The sequence below is a fragment of the Amblyomma mixtum genome, chromosome 4, assembly GCF_055824585.1.
Source record: "Amblyomma mixtum isolate Tamu chromosome 4, ASM5582458v1, whole genome shotgun sequence".
Classification (NCBI taxonomy): Eukaryota; Metazoa; Arthropoda; class Arachnida; order Ixodida; family Ixodidae; genus Amblyomma; species Amblyomma mixtum.
In genome coordinates, this window is record NC_143015.1 from 133,323,382 (window position 1) to 133,345,499 (window position 22,118).

Genomic DNA, 22,118 nt, shown 5'->3' on the forward strand with positions numbered 1-22,118 from the left:
TCACGATCTGCGTTGCCCTTTATATTGTACACTTGGTCAGCACATCATGTCCCGCCCACTGGCAGGCGTGTCTGCAATGACTTCACTAAAGAAAACTGTTTTGAAACGGGAGGTAAGGGAATAGTGGGAAATAAGGTAAGGAAAGAGAAATGTTCGCTTTTTGTTACTTTCTCGTGTCAAATACGCATGCCCTATGACACTATATTTCTCTAGGTGCTTAACGAATTAAATTCGTTGCCACGAATATTTTCGTAGCCGGTGTTAAAAGTTCAGTTTTAGCCCTATATGCTAGGATGACTATAATGTACACAAACTAAATTAAAAAATTCACGTGACATACAGCCGTGTTCATAAGGCTTAATCCCCACTGGTGTTTAAGCCTGATAATAACGTTATACTGCAAATATTTTTGCCTTTGCTTTGCAAGTTCAGAAAAGTGTCTTTGCTTGGGGAAATTGGTGAGTTCAAGCTTTTTTTTTTTAATTTTCCCGAGGAAACCGAGCAGTGCTCTCTGAAAAATCAAAGCGAATTGAATAAAGGCATCCACTTCCCTCTGAGACAGCACGCTGCGCGGCCAGTGTGAATTTGTAGTGTAGAAATTTGTACCATTTGTAGCATCGCATGCAACATTGAAAAGACTAAATAGTAATATAGAGATGTCTCGTCTAGATGAAAGGTAAAGATTAAGTTAAAAGTACCGTAATTAAATGCTCTATTTGAAGGGAAGTAACCGCGCTGCTCTAAAAAAATGGGCACTACAATAAGCACTAAAACAGCAAAGATATTCTTGTAAGCTAATTGAACGGTGAGCAGCATCAAGGCGTGTGCAATTAAGTTGGTGTATGCGGCATCATATGACTGCGATTATATAATAAGACACCAAGCGTCCAGTATTATCTTTCGTCTGCTCATATTTCTAATCGTTTGCTCCCAGATTGGGGATCACAAATCAACTTATTCTTGGAATAGTGTTGCTTGTGATATCTGGTTAGGAACAATCATGAAATAAACTTGATTTACCGCCCACACCTACTCATATATTCTGGAACCGAGAACAACCTTTGTAGTTGTCCTGGAAGGTATTCCCTACATGTCCTATCCTCTTGCCTTTCCCTATTTACTCCTGACGCTGAACAGAGGCGAGTGAAACTTCGCACAGCTCACGTCAGCCCTGCCCACTGCCTCTTTTCCTTATTCTTCCAACCCTCCTCTCCGCCTTTTCCCTATTTACTGGCAACAATTCAAGCCCCTTCCACTTCGACACCGCGGTTGTGCGCGCAATATGGCCTGTCATCGGGACAGCAGCCGATCCCCACTTCCCTTTTATATCCCGACGCGCCCTCTTCGCGCCTCGGTCAGACAATGGGGATTCGAGGGAGGTGCCTGACAGGTCTGCCCTGGGACTTATGCCCGGGCTGCCCTTCCCTTCCCCAGATTCCCTTCTTCCCCAGCCTCCCTTCTTCCCCACCGTCCTATTTCCCTAACCTCGCCCTCTGCCGCACGAAGCACTATATAAGCCCCGCGAAATTGTGGAAACGCTCAGAAAGGGGAGAAACCATCGAGAGAAAGGGAGAGAGGTTTAATTAAGAACCAGGGGGTCGGGGTGAGAAACCGGTTTGAAGAGCAAACGGCTCAAAACAAAAGGATTCCCTAGGGAGAAACGAAGAACAAAGCGAGGGAGAAGATGAGGATGTGCGCATGACGGAGTGCGCATACCGGTTCCGCCGTGGCCTTCAGGCGATAAATCGAGAGACAGAAGAAAGAAAAGGTGAATGAAATAAATAGAAAAAAGAACGGAAGAAAGACAGAAGGAAAGAGGGAAAAAAGAAAGAAAAGGGCATGCCTCCTTCTGCAAAGGCCGGTACGCTCTTCACTCGGATCTTGAAGAGCAGAAGGAGTTCGGGCACCTCTTCCATAATTTCCTTTTATTTGTGACGTTTCGAGCAGCGTGCACCACTGCCTGCTGCATTATGCGCATATATGAAAAGTGGTGAATCTCCGCTGCCGGCCAGTATAGGAGCAAAAGGATAAAGGGAGCTGAAATTGAGACGATCCTTAGCGCTATCCAGGCTTCACTTTTGGGTTGACAGCCGCACTGAGGCGAGGATATTCTTTTCGCCTGCCGTCGGGTGTTAATTTCGCCCAGAGTGAAGAAACCGGTCACGGCTTCGAAATTAATTCGACGCCGGACCGAGGCCTATCCGGGTCACTGGGCTTTGACTCGTCTCTGCGAGGGAGAGGAAAGAGTCGTTACGAAATCCAAGCTGCGACGATGGAAGGCCGTGCCTGCACCCGCTGTTGCGTCGAGCAGAAAGAACTGCCACTTCGCTGCAATGGCGTGAGCTATTTCCGTTTTCTACTGACTTCAAATTCGTCTGCAAGTAAAGTAAAGGAGGGATGATAGCTTGGCCGTAACGGAACAGAAAGGGTCAGATAACTATCGCTTCACGGCTAATGTCTTTAACCCTAATTCGAGATCAGTAGCGGCAAGTTGAGCTTATTTTCATGGTTAAAGCCAAGGCTCTGGTCCGCAGTTATGTCAGCTCTCCAAAACGGCTCACTCTCCAAGCCTCTCAACCCGAACGCCACTCCGTTCGTACATTGTACGCTTGCCTCAGGGCATAATTTATAGCTGAGGGCGACAATTTCGACCAATGACTTTTGTCCTGTTGAGGTCCTTTACGTCAGAAAAGCATGAAAAAAGAAACTTCGGTTCCTTATATTGGAAAAGATGTAATAAACTAGGCAGCTTTTTACCTTTCCTGGGGTCAAAGAGTGCGAGCAACAGTTATAACATTTCTACCTCTGTAAGGAAAAGCATACGAAGGCCATCAGGGCCGAAGCCTAAGTGCCTCATACCACCAGTAAGGCCGCATTCCTGATCTCTTAATAATACTCTCACTGCAAAAGAGACGGACGCGTGAGTAATCAGTTGTGGCGTATACTACGACGACGCCTACGCCGACTCAGTTCGCGCCACAAAAAATTGTAATATGCAGGTATACCCGTAAAGGTGTTCTACTCGTGTTATTATTTTACCACACGTATAGCAGTATCATTATGTGGATCCATGAGACGCTCACAGAGTTTATGCAGTTTGCGAGTGCCAAGTTCGGGATAATTAAGACAGTTCTCTCAGCGCGTTCCTTCTCCGGCACGAGGCGTGACTAATAGTGCGCCCTGTCAACACCGAAACGAATGAGTATTGTCTTAGCAGAGCGAGGGCTAGAACTATAATTGATGCGTAGACTCAGTCACGGTTATCTATTTGAACAATGCTTTCTACTAATAGTGCGCGAGTTTTTTTTTTTTTTTCAGCGCTACAAACTTTTACATGAATGATCACGTCCGTGCCTTATTCCTTTGAGTCACCTGGTTACGAGGCCGTTGAGTCATCCTGCAGCACAACGACGTTTATCGTGCGGTTTGAGGAAGTTCGGCAGTTCTCTTTTTTCGCCAGAAGCAAAGATTACATTCCGCGTGCTGCGCAGAGCAAAGTTTCTTGCCCCGAGGGAAATACTGCGTTGTTAGGGCTTGATTTCCCTCGTCGAAACCGAGCGTTTCTTGAAGATCCGATTCAACTAGTGCAATAGAATTGTACGTTACAGGAAGCTGGAGCTGAGGCACGTCAGGTGCTCTACGTTGCAGCTTAATACGTTTTCTGTTTTTGCTGCCTTTCCAGCCTACTTTTAGTTTTTTTTTTAATATTTGGGAGACGAATTTAAGCGCCTGTGTCGTGTTCTCTTTCCTTGGTCCCTTGTTCGTTTCGCGCGGATCCACAATATGAATTTAAAGTCTACACTGTCTACATGACATTTAAATAATTCACGGTCTGAGAACATACAAGCAATGTGGTGATGTGTATTTTTTGCCGCATGCTGTTGCCTAGTATACGGAGGAAACTTAGCGTTAGCAGTTTTTCACACCACCTCGATATTTTTTGCTTCTAGCGATGGAAAATAAAGTAATTGCTATACCGATGCAAATCAAACGCGCTTGCATGAACCACTTCCAGTGAAAAACAAAACGCACTGTGAATTTCAGAGACCTATTTCTCTTACTGGGTGGTGGCGAAGAACCAAATGTGTAACCCTTGATATCTAAACTTAACAGATTTGTAACTTTAGGTACCAATTTCAGGAAGAACTACTTCCCTAGTCGAAAAATATGACACAGTCAGTCCCTAAATAGAATAAAACTTCTTGTCGTCCTCTTGTTCCCAAAGACTTCTCTGTAGTATTCCGAACTCGCCTTTTGTCGTGACAGAACTGGCTGTGTTACTACAAAGGACAACACAATATTCTGCTCTTAATACAAGAATTTCTGTTGCTCCTTGAAAGCCGATCCAAAAATGCTAAAGAAAATATGTTCTGACGACAGAGCATTTTCTACTGTGTTTTCGATAGCGTTCCGCTGGTTTTATCCAGCTAAACATAGCTGCACACGCGCCTACTATAACAAAACTAACGTTCACACTCACAAGTCTGAAGCAGTTCGATGCAACTTAAGAGAAAAGTCACTGAAACCCCCCATATGGTGGCAGGCGAGAATTATTTATGAAGCGAACAGTTCCCGACAATTACTAAGAATTCTTGCTTATGGCAAGACTGTGTCCAGGCGAATAGATATTGATGGCTGGGAAAATATCGAGCTAACTGCAAAGCTCACGCAAACCAGTGACCGGGCGGCCTGTTTCATCATTCCTGACGAGGCTACGTTTAAAAGCGAGACAGCTTCGACGGATGTCTTGCTGTAAAGAGCTGGTTGCTGCCGAACAAAATCTGCATACTGCCTCTCGATAAATGCTGCGCAACACACTGTTCAATGCAGAGGTAGAATTTTGTGAAATGTGGTTGATATCAACGAACCGTCGAAACGAGGGAATACTACGCGAATCGTAGAAGTTTGTAATAAGGGAGTAATTACTCACTGACATCCACCCGAGCGCAGCCATACGGCTACAAAGGAAAGCTATACAGCTTTCTCAGAAACTTCGTAGTTAACATTTGGCCAACACTGTTCCCACTTCGAGTTATTGATCAATTCGCTCTCGCCCTACCATAAACTTGCCGTTCCGGTTAGCTGAATTGGTAGAGCGACAGCTCCGGTGAAGCGGTGGTCCCAGGTTCGAACCCCGGAAAAGGACGAATTTTTCTTTAACTACGAAGTTTCTGAGAAAGCTGTATAGCTTTCCATTGTAGCCGTATGGCTGCGCTCGGGTGGATGTCAGTGAGTAATTACTCCCTTATTACAAATCTACTCCACCTTGGAGGTTCCCCCTAAAACATTTGGCCATCGTAGAAGTTTGTGTCTATCGCGATTGGCCACGATGCAATCACAAGCCATTCACAAACCGATCACAAACCATTCTAAGCGAGTGAAAGCTTTAGCTTAGCTGGCACCTGCATTAGCTTCCATACTGTGGAGACAGCTGATCCGCTTCAAAGGTGAGCTAAGATTCGCGAAACTCGTTTTGCGTAGCAGCGCTGCTTTAATGTCCGGCACATGGGCTGTGACCAACCACGATCTCGGAAGTGAAATACATGGACCAATCAGAAAAGGACTAAGCAAGACGAAATTAGTGAATAATGCACCTGAAGGGCTAAAAGTGGGTGAATGGACAAACACTGACAGGCGTACGCACCCACGACCTGCACTCACGCTCGTTGTCAACGTGACTGTTCCACCAATCCACGTGTGGTACTGTTTTACGACACTGTGACGTCATAGCGTTCGGCAACGCTGTACACTTCTGGTGCTACAGCGCACGATATGAAAACAAACACGGGTTAGCCTCTAGTGGCAAGAAGAGGCAAATGACAGTGGCGTCGCTTTCGCGCTACTGCGAGTCGAGGAAGAGACCCTGGACGTAAAATCGGGACCGGGATGATATGAGAGGGATCCGAACTAGAGGGCCGCCGATACTGGAGAAATGAAAGCGAGCTGAGCTGGCGTAGCCGGAAGAAGTGGGAAGAAGGAGAGGGGCGGAGCAACACTTCGGGGCGCCAGTTTACGACTGCGATCGCAGCGCCCCCCTCCAATCTTACTGTCCCCTCTCGGCTCCCCGACACTCTTCCTCCTCAAAAAATAGGACCTCCAGCGTTCCGCTGCCACGGGACACGGTCATTGCCAGCTCCCGGAATCTGTGCAATTCCTGGTGGTGGGATGTGGACGGAGGTGAGAGAAAGGGGATGGGAGGTTCTTCCCTCTTGGACGCATTTTTCCACTCTTCAAAACACGGGGCCCCCGGTCGGTCGGCCGGGATGCAATAAAGGGCGGCCGTAAATGTATGAGAGGCACGCCACGCTCCACTTGTACGCACTCGCGGTCATCGGCCGAGAACCCAGCGTGGCATCGCCACCGTCGTCACAGAATTGGAGGAAAGGGACTGGACGTCGCCATGACTACACTTTGCAATCACCATCCTTGAGTGGTAGGTGTCGTTGGTATGAGGACAAAGAATGCTACCAGCACCACTGTTTCTGCATTCCAAGAATGATGGAAGATTGGTGAGACTTAAGGAAGAGAACTAAGCCGTAGATGTACTAAGAGCTGTATATGGACTTACACTCAAGTTTCCTCTCCGTGCATTGCAGAAATCTTTAACCCTACTCGTAACGAAACTGCGAGTGGAATACCAGGTCGTAACTTGTGGACAGTTCCTGAAGCTTAGGAAATGGTGGCACCATCTGTGAGCGGACGAGTCAGTTATTAGTGGTCCCCTAGAACTTTTAGTTACAGAGTATTTATGTTTTGAGCCGCCTTCGCCAGGTCATCTGACTGCATGAAAGGAAGTCAGTCCTGTAGTATTCCAGCTCCAGTCCTATCAAGGTGCGAGATTTCTGTACACGGGCTGTATGGAAGTTTTGTTGCTGGCGTGATAGAAAAGCAAGGAGAGAGGCTTGGTCGAGTATATAGCTGTATATGTCAATAACCCCCACGCCTCCTGTAGAATAGTTTTCTTTTAGTGCAGTAGTGCGAGTGCAGTAGTTTATTTTAGAGTTTCAGCATTTAAAGGCTTTCTCTATAGCGTCGAGGGAGAATATAGTTCGTCAAACTACGCTAACCACGTCCACCTCTGTGCACTAACCGCTTCAATGAACGCTACTTCCGACGATGATCGTCGTCATGTAGTCTACAACTCTGCTTCTCATTCGAAAAAGGAGCACCTTTTTTTTCTATTTCTCGTTGTCTCAGCGGGAAAGTGAAGTAACACACATCATGCTCATTAGTTCATTGATTAAATGGGCGGTGATGTACACAATGACGCATAAACTTCTTTAAAGGAATCCAAGAGAGCCGCGGGTGTTAAAGGCACGGCAGTAATCTATAGGAGGATTTGAAAAATTAATAGGCAGAAATAAAAATAAACATGATCCTCGGCGTACCGCTTTACGTCGTCTCAGGCCAAAATCAAAAGCAACGCACCCCCCCCCCCCCCCCCCCACACCATTCGTGGCAATAACAAGGTAAGAAGGAAAGACCTGAAGCAAACAAAGTATAAATACAAGTTCAAGGGCCATCTCCCGCGTTTACCGGTCTTGAGGCTTAAATCAAGCCAAACGCGGCGATGGGCTCTGTCCTAAGGGAAGAATGGGGGCGGCGGCAGGAGCCGGCACCGGAGGCTGAGTATCAGGCGTTTGCAATTCAAGGCACACGCCAAAGCGGCCAGCCGCGCGATAAACATTGAACAAACGCAGAATATACACAAACATATACACTCAAGCCAAACAAGTACATCCACTGGGAGGACAGGAAACGACATTTCGGACTAAGCCCGACAGGAGGCGCTCGCGCGGGAGGAGTCTGCGGAAACTGAGGGGTTCGGTTGGTCGGTAAAGTAGATCCCCGAAAACAATGGAGGCCTTAAAAGAGACTTGTCCCTTGCATCTTCCCGCTTTGAGCTTCTGCTTCACGGGATGCTAGGACGTGACACCCCGGGGCACGAGGATAGCTGACAATGTCTCCCCTCTCCTTCATTTCGTTCTTTCTTTTTTCACAGAAGGATGCAAGGAAGGGGTACCTCCCTGCGTGCTACACCCTGTATAAATAAAGGTGCAGCACTGTGGAAGCTACAAATGGTCTCTGCCAACGAGTCAGAAACCCAATTTGTGAAGAAACTCTTTGTGCGTAATTACGGCCAGTGAATGGCTGGCTCACTCTCAGACCTGGTAGAGTAAAGGTTGCCAGTCAGAACTGTGTCGGGGTAAACAGCCGGTAGAGAGGTGTTATTCTTACGTGTTCGGCTTCGCGACCTCAGTGCATCGTCAGTGGTTGACATCAGCGGTACCTTTCGCAGTGCTGCACCGTTTTAACGCGACAGGGTATACGCCGAGCGTGAAGGCCATTACATCAGGGAATGGCTGAAAACAGCGGGTGAGAGGAGGCTGATGGGGAGGAGGTGAACGGAGATACATAGAAGCGACTCCGACTGATGTCATCAAGAGCGAAGCCTTGGCACGAAGTTTAAAAGTAGAAGTAGAAAATAAAAGTGACAAACAAGAAAACGCTGAAGGGAACCACATAAATAAAGGCATCTACGAAACAGAGGTGTATTACAGTCCAATGGCTGACGTATGCAACACAGTTTTTTCGAAAGTAATTCTATTCTTTTTTTGCTGTTTTCTTGTTTGCAATGTCCTCGCTTTCGTTCTTGGAAAATAAATGGAGAAGGACGTCGGTGAATTTGTGAGCGGGTCGCTCCGGCAGTGTGTATAGCGAGGCAAACGGTGCCAAGGACCAAGAAACAGATCGCTCGAATGTCACGCTTTCTACGAAATTGAGGATATATATGCGCTCCAGTCACAATGAAGTCCGCTAGGCGAGCGAGCGGGGTGGGAAACAGACACTGAGTTTTCGAGCTCGAAATCCTATAAAGGTGGCAGTACAGTGTCACTCGCAGTATCAGGCTCTAACACATCACTTTCCCTAACTCCTCTAAGTTTTCTCGAAAGAAGAAGAAAAATGGAAGCCTGAAAGGTTCCAGGCTCTAGTATCTCCCCTCGCAATATTACTTTATATTGTGCGTCACTCTCTATATCCCTCATTCGTTTCCATGAAAAACAGGTGAAATGGAAGACGGAGGAAGTGAAACGAAAAGGTTTGAACGAACGCTAGGGAAAGATAAAAGAACGCTGAGATAAATAAAAACAAAGGAGTATTTCGGCGTGCAGGAGGATACGCAGTGTAAACGAGTATATTTGACTCGGCTAGGCTGGTGAACTTCGTTGAATATGCGAGTGTCTGAGTCAGCGAGTTATCTAAGTAGACCATAAAAACAGAACAGCTGAAAAAAGCAGCCGAGTAAAAGAACAGTTTTAGAAAGCGTATGAAAGCGAAGAACTAACTTTGCCTACAAAGGCGGTGCTTCGAAAAGATGCAAATTTTAAAGCAGTACCCTACCCAGAAAGAAGTGCTATGAAAAAAGTTTTGTTCTCTACAAACTGTCGAGAGTTTAAGTCAAAATCTATTTTTTTGTTCTCATTGTTTAGCGAAACTATGCAGGCTATTTTACATAGTGGAACATGATAAACGCAGCGCAAATGGACGAGGAGATAATAAGAACGCGCGCAGAGTCAGCCCTAACTTCCAAGAATACTTTTTCTTGCAACAGCGCTTCTAGCAAACACTTTGCGTAGTGTTTACAAAGAGTACAAAAGCAGAACAAAATAAAAATGGTCAAATTCGGAGTTCTTAGGCGCTCAACGAGAACCCTATCGTCTTGGCAGGCGCACTGCACTAATACTATGGCAGGTTGTAATGGAAAGTAAAGAGGAAGTTTCCAACAACGAAAACAGATATAAAAAATTGGCAGTGGCTTAGCTGAGCGTTGCCAGAATAAACATAGCGATAGGTGTGCAGTCTCTCTCTCGGTCAGAGGCGAGCGGGGCGGCGCGCGGCGCACCAGCTCCGCGGCTGTGACGTCCCTCGGCTCCTCGCGCATGCGCACAAGTGGCGCCGAAGGCCCGCAGCGAAGCAGCGAGACTGCGGGTAATGTAGCTCTCGCTACAAAACAGCCGATGAATTTAGTGCCCGTGAAGAATTAGAGAAATACCGAATGCCACTTTGTTTAAATAAAGCGGTCATTTGCCAACGCTTGACGCTGCAGACGAGCAGTTTCGTAGACTTGATAAAGTTCGGTCAGCCTTATGCTGAAAGAAACTGAAAGAAAGAAAGAAAGAAAGGAAGGAAGAAAGAGAGAAAGAAAGAAAGGAAGAAAGAAAGAAAGAAAGAAAGAAAGGAAGAGAGAAAGAAAGAAAGAAGGAAAGGAAGAAAGGAAGAAAGAAAGAAAGAAAGAAAGGAAGAAAGGAAGAAAGAAAGAAAGAAAGAAAGAAAGGAAGAAAGAAAGGAAGAAAGGAAGAAAGAAAGAAAGAAGGAAGGAAAGGAAGGAAAGGAAGAAAGGAAGAAAGAAAGAAAGAAAGAAAGAAAGAAAGGAAGAAAGGAAGAAAGAAAGAAAGAAAGAAAGAAAGAAAGGAAGAAAGAAAGAAAGAAAGAAAGAAAGAAAGCAAAGAAAGAAGGAAAGAAGGAAAGAAGGAAAGAAAGAAAGAAAGGAAGGAAGAAAGGAAGAAAGAAAGAAAGAAAGAAAGGAAGAAAGAAAGAAAGAAAGAAAGAAAGAAAGAAAGAAAGAAAGAAGGAAAGGAAGGAAGAATGAAAGAATGAAAGAATGAAAGAAAGAAAGAAAGAGAGAAGAAAAGAAGAAAAGAAGAAAAGAAGAAAAGAAGGAAAGGAAGAAAGAAAGAAAGAAGGAAAGAAGGAAGGAAGGAAGGAAGGAAGGAAAGAAGGAAATAAGGAAATAAGGAAAGAAGGAAAGAAGGAAAGAAGGAAAGAAAGAAGGACAGAAAGAAAGAAAGAAAAGGTAGTGGTGTTTCTCGAGTGAAGTGCGGGGACTTATTCCGCTTTGTACGGCACACAAGGGGCGCTCACCTATGTCGGTGCATCCTCCCCAGGTGGCCTGGTGGGCGTGGCGAGCTAACCGGGAGATGGCGTCCATGTAGCCCTTGGACGCAGCAACGGCGGCTGTGAAATGAAGAAGAAAAAAAAAACATAAACATCCCGCTCAGTGTCGTTATTGGTGATTACAAGTTACTCTCGTCTATCAATGACGGTAGTAATTATCGACATCTAAGTTGGATTTGTGGCTTGGCTGCTCTTGGATCCCTTCCAAATTGCCGCATCTAAATCATCATGCATTTTGTTGGATGCCACAAGCATTCATGAACGAACCTTTAGCTGCAGTACAAATACAGTGCCAGATTTGTACTGATTAACTGATGCAGAGATTGTTGCAGCTCCTGGTAATGTGCTAAGAGATTTTTTTTTCATTACGGACTAGCCTACATGATCAGACCGTCATTTTTGTAGTTCTAATATTGTACAGAACATTGTACAGAATATTGTATAGCAAGAACGAACTTCTCATAACATCTGCTCGCACCTAAGTGCCTGTACCAACATTGAATCATGTTATACGTATAACAGCTCCATCTACGACTAAAACGGCGATCATGGATAAACGCTACCCAAAAGCTTGGCTCGCGCCCGCGTTGCCTCAAAATTACCTTCAGTCACGGGGCGCTGACTCACCTGGGCTCTCACAACGCACAAGGTGATTATAACGAGCAATGCAACGTAAAATGTTGCTCTGCCGGTCAGTACGTCGACCAGTTACGGTCGGTGCAACATAGCGTGGCTTTGCCGCATTACTGTTTTGTCTGCAGCAAAGCCCGCTTTACAAGCAAAAGACAAAAGATGGCTCGGTCGTAGATCATTCATTCTCATTAGTAGTGCTCGCCCGCCACTTGATTCACGTGGTACCTTCGCCGCCATCCTGCCCCCCCCCCCCCCCCATCTCACACTTATATTTAAGTCCCCTACTCGAGGGAAAGCTGGGTCGCTTCATCTATTGTTTTTTTTTCTTTTCGGGTGAAGCGAAATATCCCCGTAGAATAGGCGTATTACAACCATCCCTCCCATAGGTGCATAAAAATTAAGGTTAGTAAAAAGTTCCTAAGACTTTCATGAAGTTGAAACTTCTACAACCCCACCATTGAATGACATTGAGAGGTTCGATGTGCTCCGTATATCAGATTAATTTTCCCTGGTTTTTTGGACCATTGACAGAATGCAAAAAAAATCTTATCATGGGTCATAAAAATACAGCGTCCTTCCTATATTACCCTGTTTCTTGCTGCATTCATTCCTGAAAAGCTCCAAAAATTAAGGGAAAAGAAGTAGCAGGTTTCTTGGACAGTCGTATCAAATAAGATACGGTATTTTCTTCGTGTGTAGTATGAGAAGTATTTACAGCATGCAAGCACTGTATGCATAGTAGTTTCTTCAGTATTTGCTTGGTGTAGAGGTCAAAGGAGTGCAGTATTTCCCCCTCTCCCTCAAAACGAGCAAAACACAACAAGGTGCTCAAAAACACTTGGGCCAAACATTAAAGCCGCCTGTACACCTCGCCTACGAAAATAGCGTCGACCGGCCTGCGCGGCAAGGGGAACCACGATACCCAGGGGAGAACGAGGAGCAGCTCTCGCAAACTGTCAACAAAGAAAGAAAACGCCACCTGGAGCTAAACTTCCGCTTAGAGACGCCGAAATAAGGTAGTTCATTCAAAAAGGAAAGGAACCCGAAAATAAAAAAGGCCATTTTCAACTAAGAATGCCAAGCCGAGGAGAGCCGAGTCGAGCCAGCTCACAGGCAAATGAGGAGCTAGGCGTTGTTCCTCGTTCCCTCCTCCTCCTCCGAGGGCCATACAAGATGCACACAGAGCCCCTCTTTTCGAAGCGGTCTCCCGGGGGCTCCCGGAGAGCGCGTGCTTCATGAAACATGCACGCCGCCTTCCGAGGAGCGGATGACGCGGACAGGTGGCGCAGGTGAACTCTGTTGGGGCTCGGCAGCCAACGAGGAAGAGGCTGCGACTGTGCGCAGGCGTAACTTGACTTGGTAGCGAGCACTTGTTTATGCGTAGTAGGTGAGCCACCGATCACCGCTTTGAAAGCATGTGGGCGCTTCACACGGATACCTTGTACGCATTAATATGCAGTTATTACATGTTCGAATCGACGTCACCGCATAGAGAGAAAAAAGTTCAATTCACGTAATGTGGATGATGCGAATCATGATGTGAATCATGAGAGAAAAATAACTAGAAGAATAAGAATGGGGTGGAGCGCATACGGCAGGTTCTCTCAGATTTTGAATGGCAGTTTACCAAAATTCCCCAAGAGAAAAGTATAAAAGAGCTGCATCTTACGGGTACTCACCTACGGGGCTGAAACGTGGAGGCTAACAAAGAGGGTTCAGCTTAAGTTAAGGCCGACGCAGCGAGCTATGGAAGGAAAAATGATGGGTGTAACGTTAAGAGGTCGGAAGCGGTCGGAGTGGGTGAAGGAACAAACGCGGATTAATGACATTCTAGTCGGAATCAAGAGAAAGAAGTGGGCTTGGGCAGGGCATGTAATGCGAAGGCAGGATAACCGCGGGTCCTCAAGGGTAACGGAGGGGGTTCTAAGAATAGGCAAACGTAGCAGGGGGCGGCAGAAAATTAGGTGGGCGGATGAGATTAAGAAGAGTGCGGGGACACGGTGGCCGCAACTGGCAACGGACAGGGCTAATTGGAGAGACATGGGAGAGGCCTTTGTCCGGCAGTGGGCGTAGTCAGGCTGATGATGATGATGATGAATGCGACTCCACTAGAGGTCATGTGTATTTTAATTTGCCACGGTCAAGTGTAATGAGCTTGATGGGCCATGTAACAATTACTCAGGGACAGAAACCACAGCGCGAAAAGAACAACGACAAAAAAGGAACATGCAAGACCGGACGGGCGCCCATCCTGTCTTGTGTGTTCCTTTTTGTCATTGTTCTTTTTCTTTTCCCCCTGTGGTTTACGTCTTTTAGATATACATCAACTAGCCCATACAAAAGTTCTTATTCAACAATTACTGGGTCAAAAGACACATTAACGTGACCAATTATTGCAGTAATCCACCAGTGACGCGATACGTGTCGCGTCACCATCGTCACACAGGACATGCGGTCTCAGTGGGTGACTTCACATATTTCACCAAGCGTCGAAACTTTCCAAAATTTCCAGCTGACGCCGGAAAATAAAACAGCCAGACAAAAGGATCCAGAGAAGAAACGAAGCAAGCGAGTAACTTGCACGGACTACGTCGCCTGAGAAAGTAAAAACGCATCACGTTGATCAAGCGTGTCCAGCGTAGACTCATTCTAGGACAGTGTTGCAAGCAGTCGCCGTAAACAGAGCGAAAAATTTGTGGAGTTATGTTTACCGGCTTAGCGCAATAATCAGCAAAAGCTGTTATAGAATTGGTCAAGCCATTTAGCTTTGCATTTTGCCGTAGAATCTACATCGTCAGCGCTAAAAGAAAGCCCAGCCATACTCATGCGTATCAGCGAAAACAGATCTAGCAACCCATCACCTCCCACTCGTATCTCTCGCCCTTTGCACTTGCCTCTCCTCCCCTTGCTTAAAAGTGGAGAGGGGGTTTTTTGCGCACCACTTTGCCACCTGCCATGGTTTTCAGGCAGGAACTTTCTAGTTAAATTGAATTAACTGAAGTTTAATTATATTATTTATTGAAAATTACAATAATTCATTAAGTAAATAAGGCCCTAAGACTTACTCTGCAGGTTAAGCGGTAGAATGCAAGGCTATATGGCTGAAGCAAAGCTATAATAGCGTTCGCTGCAAACATTGTCCAAAGAAGGAACTAATTTATTGTGCTTGGACAGCCTGGCTGCACACTTATGTTAGTATAAACCAAAATTACAACCAGATCTGTGATTTTCCCTTGGTTTGTTTCAGCTTATTGCTCATTTTTCGAACTAGATCTTTGCTTCTACATCGCCCAACACCCCTGCTAGACAGCAATCCGGCCGACGTGCGTTACTTGTGAAGACGATGCGCAACAAATTCTCACTCGTCGTTCTCTTAGAATGGCACGTCGCACGTGCAGACCGCACAACTTTTAACACCGCATCTCGACAGAAACTCGGCCGATTAGAGGAAACAAGACTGCGGAAGACCCATTCGGAAGAAGCACGGCGCGGTCATAGGGGAGGACGAAGAAGACACCCACACACACCGATGCAACCAGGCTCGCTGTTTTCCCCGTCGTCCCATGCCGAACTCGTTTCGTCTCGTCATCTCGCGAATGGAAAGGAAGCAGTCGGGCAGAGACGAGGGGACCACGTCGCATGCACCCTTCCATCCCTGCACCTCGTTCCCTTTTCCCCATTGAAGAGAACGGGTTTCAAGAACAACCAGGGTGGCCCTGATTTGCATCCCTGGCGGAAGTGACACCAGCGGGTCTCCCTCCCTCCTTCCCTCCCTTCTTTTGCCACTTCTGTTCCCTTCTCTGTTCCATAGGGGAAAGTAGAAGAGTTCGTTGTAAAGGCGTCCTCTATGGGAGAGGGCATGCCTTTTATACGCGCGCAAACCGCGCTTCGTTGTAATAACTGCAGCCGGTCCAAACTAATGGCAATGATCTCCTCAACTCGCAGTTCGCTTTGCACAAGAGGTTGCTTTTCAGGCGTCCAGAAAAAGTGGTCCAGGAAACCCCCAATGAAATGTCATCAGCCAAGAAAAAAAAGTCTTCTATAGGCGCGGGGAACTGAACCATGGACATTAAGATAGCGAAGGGAACATGCGACCTATCGGCCAGAAAACCGCGTTGTTTCTTGGCAAACAAAGATGAACCTAGAGATGCGTTGCCTTATGACTGTATGCCAATGAGTAGGTGTGGCATTGGATAGGAAGGAGGAAGTTTAAGTGCTCTCCGTAATTTTTCTCTTTTTCAAACCGCAATCGCAAATGACGCGTCGTGCTTGAGAGCCCCAAAAATTCGGTATATTCGAGATGAATGACCAGCGCGCACGCTGACGTAAGTTCAGACAGTATTTATTAGCTAACTGGTACAGCGTGAAATTGTCCTCAGTAATGGTCGGCGATAACCCAGCATTGAAGACACATCACTCGGAGTAGCTAACATTAAATGCAAGGCTTCTTGAAATAGTCGCAAACTGTAGATAGCTTAGAGACATTGGGTACCTACTGACGATTACCGGAGGCCGTACATTACCGTGTTATAACGACAGAGACTTCGCTTTAGCTGCAAACAGAGGCTGAAAAAAAACTGAAATACCGGCATTGCCACAGTAGGCCTTTGTCGCAGGTGAACTGCGGCGACTCCTTGAAATTTTTTTAACTCGGATCACTGAGGCTATATGCTACAGCACCATTCACTTCAAGCACTGATCACTGAGTCCTTGCATGTTTTGACGCGACGAGTTTGAATCAAGCAGCGCAGAAGTTGGTACATTCAAGATTTTCAGCAATAAATGTGTTTTTTTCTGCTGTACAAACATCGACACAACCATGAAGCGCCATATCATCGATTCTTATTGAGAGCAAGAATAGGATGGAGTTGTCCCTACTGTTTCTGCTTCGACACCGAGTTGTCGAGTTGACCTCGACAGTACGTGAACTCGGCGCCACAACTGGCTTTGAGGGCAGCTATAGCTCGCACGCCGCTGCACCTTTTCTTCACAAGAGCGAGATAGCGAAACACGGAGCGAGAAAGTAGGGAGCGCTCGCACGCGTTTGCACACGAGACCAGGCAGACAGGATCCCCGGGCTTCGCACTGACGGGGTCGCATGCGTAGGGGGGGTCTCATTCTCGTGAAATCTCGCGGGACCCGAACCGGCGCGGGTTGCACGCGCGCGGTTCATTTTCTCCTTTGTTGTCGCCCCCCCGACGAGAATAGTCGGTCCTCCCGACCTCCCTCTCTGCTTTTGCACCCTGCAGTTCTCTTCCACTCCGTGCCGAGAAGATGAGTTTCTGCGCTCGAGCGGAATACTTTTCTTTTTTTCGCACTTTCTTGTCCTTTCTCAAATCGCGATGACCCGGTGCTGCCAGCTCTCTGAGCAGAGGTGGCGTGTTCTAGGATGCCTCGGAAATCAGGGTGATCACTTCTAGAGCAGTGACCACGAATTCGCCCTGGAGCTACGAACAGGACGCACAGAGCTTCATCGGAGAGCCACGTTTTCCCCGGGAGAAGTGGTTGACGAAGACGGTCATTAGGAGTCGATACGCTGAAAACGACTGCCCCAGGTTCTTTTCCTTAGGAGAAATACGATAGTTTTGGCCGCCGCGGTGGCTCAGTGGTTATGGTGCTCGGCTGCTGACCCGAAAGACGCGGGTTCGATCCCGGCCACAGCGGTTGAATTTCTTTGGAGGAGAAATTCTAGAGGCCCGCGTACTGTGCGATGTCAGTGCACGTTAAAGAATCACAGGTGGTCAAAATTTCCGGAGCCCTCCACTACGGCGTCTCTCATAGCCTCAGTCGCTTTGGGACGTTAAACCCCATAAGCCAAACCAAACCAAACCGAACGATAGTTCTGTGGAGGTACACTAGATGATAAAAGCATCGGACGTTTTCATTCGTGTGATACCTGCTGTAAAAGCTGAAATTGTGCTTTCCGCGCCATTCAACATCAAACCCGTGACTTTCATAGTGACTCCGAGATCGTGGCGTTTGATTCTTATAATATTCAATTTTTAACTTCTATTTTCTTATTCCTTGTCCGATGAAAGTGGACTAGCAGGGACGATGCAAGAGTTGCTTTTATATTCACAAGCGTACTTTTTAGTTTTATTTTTTATTAAGAAAAAATATCCGACGGCGTCACTACACGTACTCGTGAAAACGGCCAGTGGTGGCGATGCTTTTCTGCCATTTATCTATCTTTTCTACCATTTAAGAGCGCCATTTTCTTTATGAAAGTGCCCGCTGTGTCATGAGAAGGTAGTAATTCATCCATATAGGCAGAGCTAAATTAATCCTCAGTGTTCCTTTAAGCTGGTCTCGTCATATCGGTTCAAAGAGGTCGACCCATAACCGGGGCTCAAGGTGGTCTCGCGTTGACGCCTCTGAATCATTACTTGCAGTTACAAGTCCAATACTCCCGCAAGGAGAGATGGGAAAGGGATGCGAAGGAATTGAACAAGGGTATTTGACTTCACGAATAGCAGGAAGCCATCAGAAATGAGACAACTTATGAAGCTTATAACTTTCCTGCAAAAGAACACGAGAAAGACCACAATAAACACGTAGTCACTGTAACTTAATTTTTTTTTTTTGACAATATATGCACCATGCCTGCGGTTAAGAGACCGGAAGCGGGCAGCGGGCAGAGTGGGTGAGGGGACAAATGCGGGTTAATGACATCCTAGTTGAAATCAATAGGAAGAAATCGGCTTGGGCAAGGGCAGGTAATGCGAATGCAAGATATCCGCTGGTTCTTAACGGTAACGGAGTGGATTCCAAGAGAAGGCCAGCGTAGCAGGGGGCGGCAGAAAGTTACGTGGGTGGTAGAGAATAAGAAGTTTGCGGGGATACGGTGGCCGCAGCTGGCAAATGAGAGGGTTAATTGAAGAGACATGGTAGAGACCTATTGCCCTGCAGTGGGTATGGTCAGGCTGATGATGATGATGATATGCGCCACGTGACGCGAGCGCTCGACGGGTCGCGCATATAATATTGATGGTTGAGAAACGGATAGCCCGCGGACGGCGTTCAATATCGTTGACCAGAAGCGCGGAGCCGGTCGCTCCAACAGCAGAGCGTGATACATCGCTCGCGAAGGGAGCAATCACGAAGGAAGATGGCAGGGAGAAGGAGAGAGAAAAAGAGTGAGAGAAAGTGGATGAAAGAGGAGGGGCTGGCAGAGAAGCATGCTTGTCGTCGCCCCGAAGCCAGCACCGTTGAATCGGCGAGGCTCCGCTGACAAACGACACAATTTCGAACCGCGGAGCGGTCTTTCTCGTGAAAACGCTTCTCGATTTCTTTCTGCTGCGGTATTGAACGCACGAATGAAAGGATGGAAAGAAATAAAAGAAGAAAGAAGGAGAAAACACTGCATGCAAGTGATGCGCAAGAACGTTCTCGATGCACTGCGAAATAAAACAGAGCCAGAGCCGGAGCCATTTTTTATTTTTTTTTTGTACGTAGGCACACTGCTTCGGCGACAGATTGTTAAGAACGCTGTACGAAGGAGTGTCAGCGGATTCGAAAGGATCAGCGCATGTTTACACGATCGAAAACCGCAGCGACTTCAGCAATGTGGTGGATGGTAGTAATGTTGACGACCCGGAAAGGTGGCCACTGTTGGAGCTGTGCACCTGGGTATATAGGTGTTACGTGTTGCCTTTAGTACTGTTATGACCTGCGTTGGCACGAGGTCTGCATATAGGCGGCCATGGATCATGGTCGGAGCTTGCTACACGGCTACGCACCGAGGAATGTATGCTTTCGTAGTTAAATGTATAGATTGTAGTTTAGGATGTAACTAAGAGAATATAATAAGGTTTGAAACAAAAAAGCGATATAAATCCGCCCAGTTTAATTTTGGAACTCACGTTCCAGTCGAAAATGGTCAGTATTCTTGACATGCTCTTCAAAGCTGTATGGTTGTAGAGTAGCAGTTACACTGAGACGTTCAGTCAAAGGTAAAAAGGTAACAATATACAGCCGCCGCGGTGGCTCAGTGGTTATGGTGCTCGGATGCTGACCCGAAAGACGCGGGTTCGATCGCGGCCGCGGCGGTTGAATTTTTTTGGAGGAGAAATTCTAGAGGCCTGTGTACTGTGCGATGTCAGTGCGCGTTAAAGAACCCCAGGTGGTCGAAATTTCCGGAGCCCTCCACTATGGAGTCCCTCATAGCCTTAGTCGCTTTGGGACGTTAAACCCCATAAACCAAACCAAACCGTAACAATATACGGAAGCCAGGAGCATAATAAGAAGGTTCTACCGTCAGGTTAGCGCAGTTGAGCGTTTGACACATTTCTCCGCTACCTTACAAGTCACTGCAATGCTGGGAGGCTCTATACCCTGGCGTCGCTAAAGAAGCGTGGTTTGTTGGCTGTCATCAGCCATTTAGTAGAGTCATTCCATAAAGTAGGTATCGCGACGGTTAGGCAGCAGCCCGATCTCTGCCGCCAACACGTCGACCACGTGATGCCTCGTCCCCTCTGCCAACCCAGCGTAGCAGCCCAACGATAACATGACCATGTACTCAGTTTTTATAGGTGAAATACTTAACTTGCCCTTTTGTTCGACGGTCCCATCATTTACCTTAACTTAAATAAACTCAGCTTTAACCTAACTATCTCGTTTTACTGGCGATAGCACTGCCTTTCACGAGCACAACTCTATGTATTACATTGCCACATGCGCGTTACTTGTTCGCAAATTGACTGCTCATGGTGATAAAAAGGACAAGACAAACCAAGTCACTTTTGAAAGCACAAGAATATGATGTTATATCCCTGAGAAATGAAAGTAATTCACCAGTAAAGAAAACATATTAGCTGAAAATAAAAAACCCACAGCTGCGTTCTGAAATAAACACGCAAAAAGACCCCTCGAACCCCTAGATAAAATGCATATTGTAAAAAATTCAAGGGCACTTTGGCTCTCTAAAGTGCTGCAAGGCTAAAGAGTTTCCTGGCGCACTGTTTGTTTTTATTTACTTTTTATTTTTCATAATTTGTTTTTTTCTCTAGTTTTGTTATTTTTATTGTTTTTTATTTATATTTTCATGTCTTATTTTTATTTTTGTTTATTTTCTTATTTTTATTTTCCCTTTTTTTACTTTATTCCTTTTACTTTATTTATAAAAACCATGCATTCACTAGATGCGCCTTTATTCATGCTCGAACCTTGAGCCTTCGCGGCGGAGTGGTAGCGTCTCGGCTTCACCCTCGGCGCAGTTTCTTTTTAAGCAGTGACGCCGAAAGGCGGACAAATCTGCCGACGCGTCTGTCGACACAGCTGCCGACAGCGTCTGATAACGACAGTATGAGGCATTAAAGGCTTTCGCCTTAAAATTTGCATTAGTCCCGTATTGTTCAGCCTGCAGTTTATAAGATGGGGAAGGTAGGGTGGTTAATCAGGCATAATTACCAGAAACTTAATACAGGTTCCTGAGTGAGATTTTCTTAAATCCCTTGATTTACACTTACCCTGTCTGGCTTTAAACTTTTCTTCACCGTTTGATTGATGCCTGTAAACCTAGCTTAAATCGTCCGACCTGAAAGGCGGCGTTAATTAGCTTCAACTCATAAGCTTTTTTCACGTTACTAGCAACAATAACTGCTTGCAAGACAACGGCTGTCTTCATACGTCCCAACATATGGTTAATAAAGGATGACGTCCGAAGTTATAATTATCTTTTACCACGAAAACATGAACAGTGCTGCCGAAATTGCATACAAGAATCTATACACATAAAAAAAAGATTGTAAAGCTAAAATAGGAAATTCTATGTATAAAAAAATAGAATGCAACTCGAGGCGTTACCACCGCCAAGTCCTAACAAGGAAGAACAGATATAAGCCGAAAACGGCAACGCAATTTCCTACAACGTGGTAGCCTAGAAATTGCGATCAATAAAAAAAACAAAATAAAACAAACCAGAACAGGCGCATAACGGATGCTTTTTCTCATTTAAGACCTGTCAGGCGCGCAGTCGGAACGCCAAGCGATTATGCGCTCGTTCATCCGGGAGCAAGCAAAAAATAGCAAAAAAGAAGAGGGCAGGAATAGAAAGAGGCCCCGGGGTAGCTCCCTGACGAGTCTTTGTCCTTTTTTGCCTCTTTTCTTCTTTAGGCCCACTTCCAGAGCGCCGGGACGGGTCGAGGCTCGTCGCCCTGCAACGCTCAGGTCGCCTGTATGAAACGCCCAACGGACACCTTCCTTCTCGATATAGACGGACCTTTTTCTTCGCTCTCAATTGTATTAATAGCAAATTGCGGTCTTCAGAATCAGTTTATTCTAATGAAAAAGAAAATATAAGTTGGACAAGTTGGACAAGTTGATACAGAAAGGGGTCCCGTAGTCAGTGACTGCACTGGGACCACCGTCTAAACAAATGCCCTCTAGAACAAAAACAAGAAAATAAAGCTAAAACAGCACAAAGAACCAGCGCAGCAAAGTCGACAGGCGTCACGATCACAAATGTAAAAAAAAGTTATCGACATAGATAAGACACCAGGTGTTCTAGATTGAGTCAGAGAAACAAAAAA

At 46.2% G+C, this 22,118-nt stretch overlaps 1 protein-coding gene across 1 annotated transcript in view; it reads right to left on the reverse strand.

The window, feature by feature from the left end:
* Positions 1–22,118, reverse strand: part of IRSp53 (Insulin receptor substrate 53 kDa) — a 162,284-nt gene that overhangs the window by 58,158 nt on the left and 82,008 nt on the right. Inside the window, exon 3 of the mRNA XM_089588050.1 lies at positions 10,924–11,016. Within this exon, the coding sequence (XP_089444176.1) occupies positions 10,924–11,016 (93 nt within the window). The remainder of the gene's footprint in view (positions 1–10,923; positions 11,017–22,118) is intronic.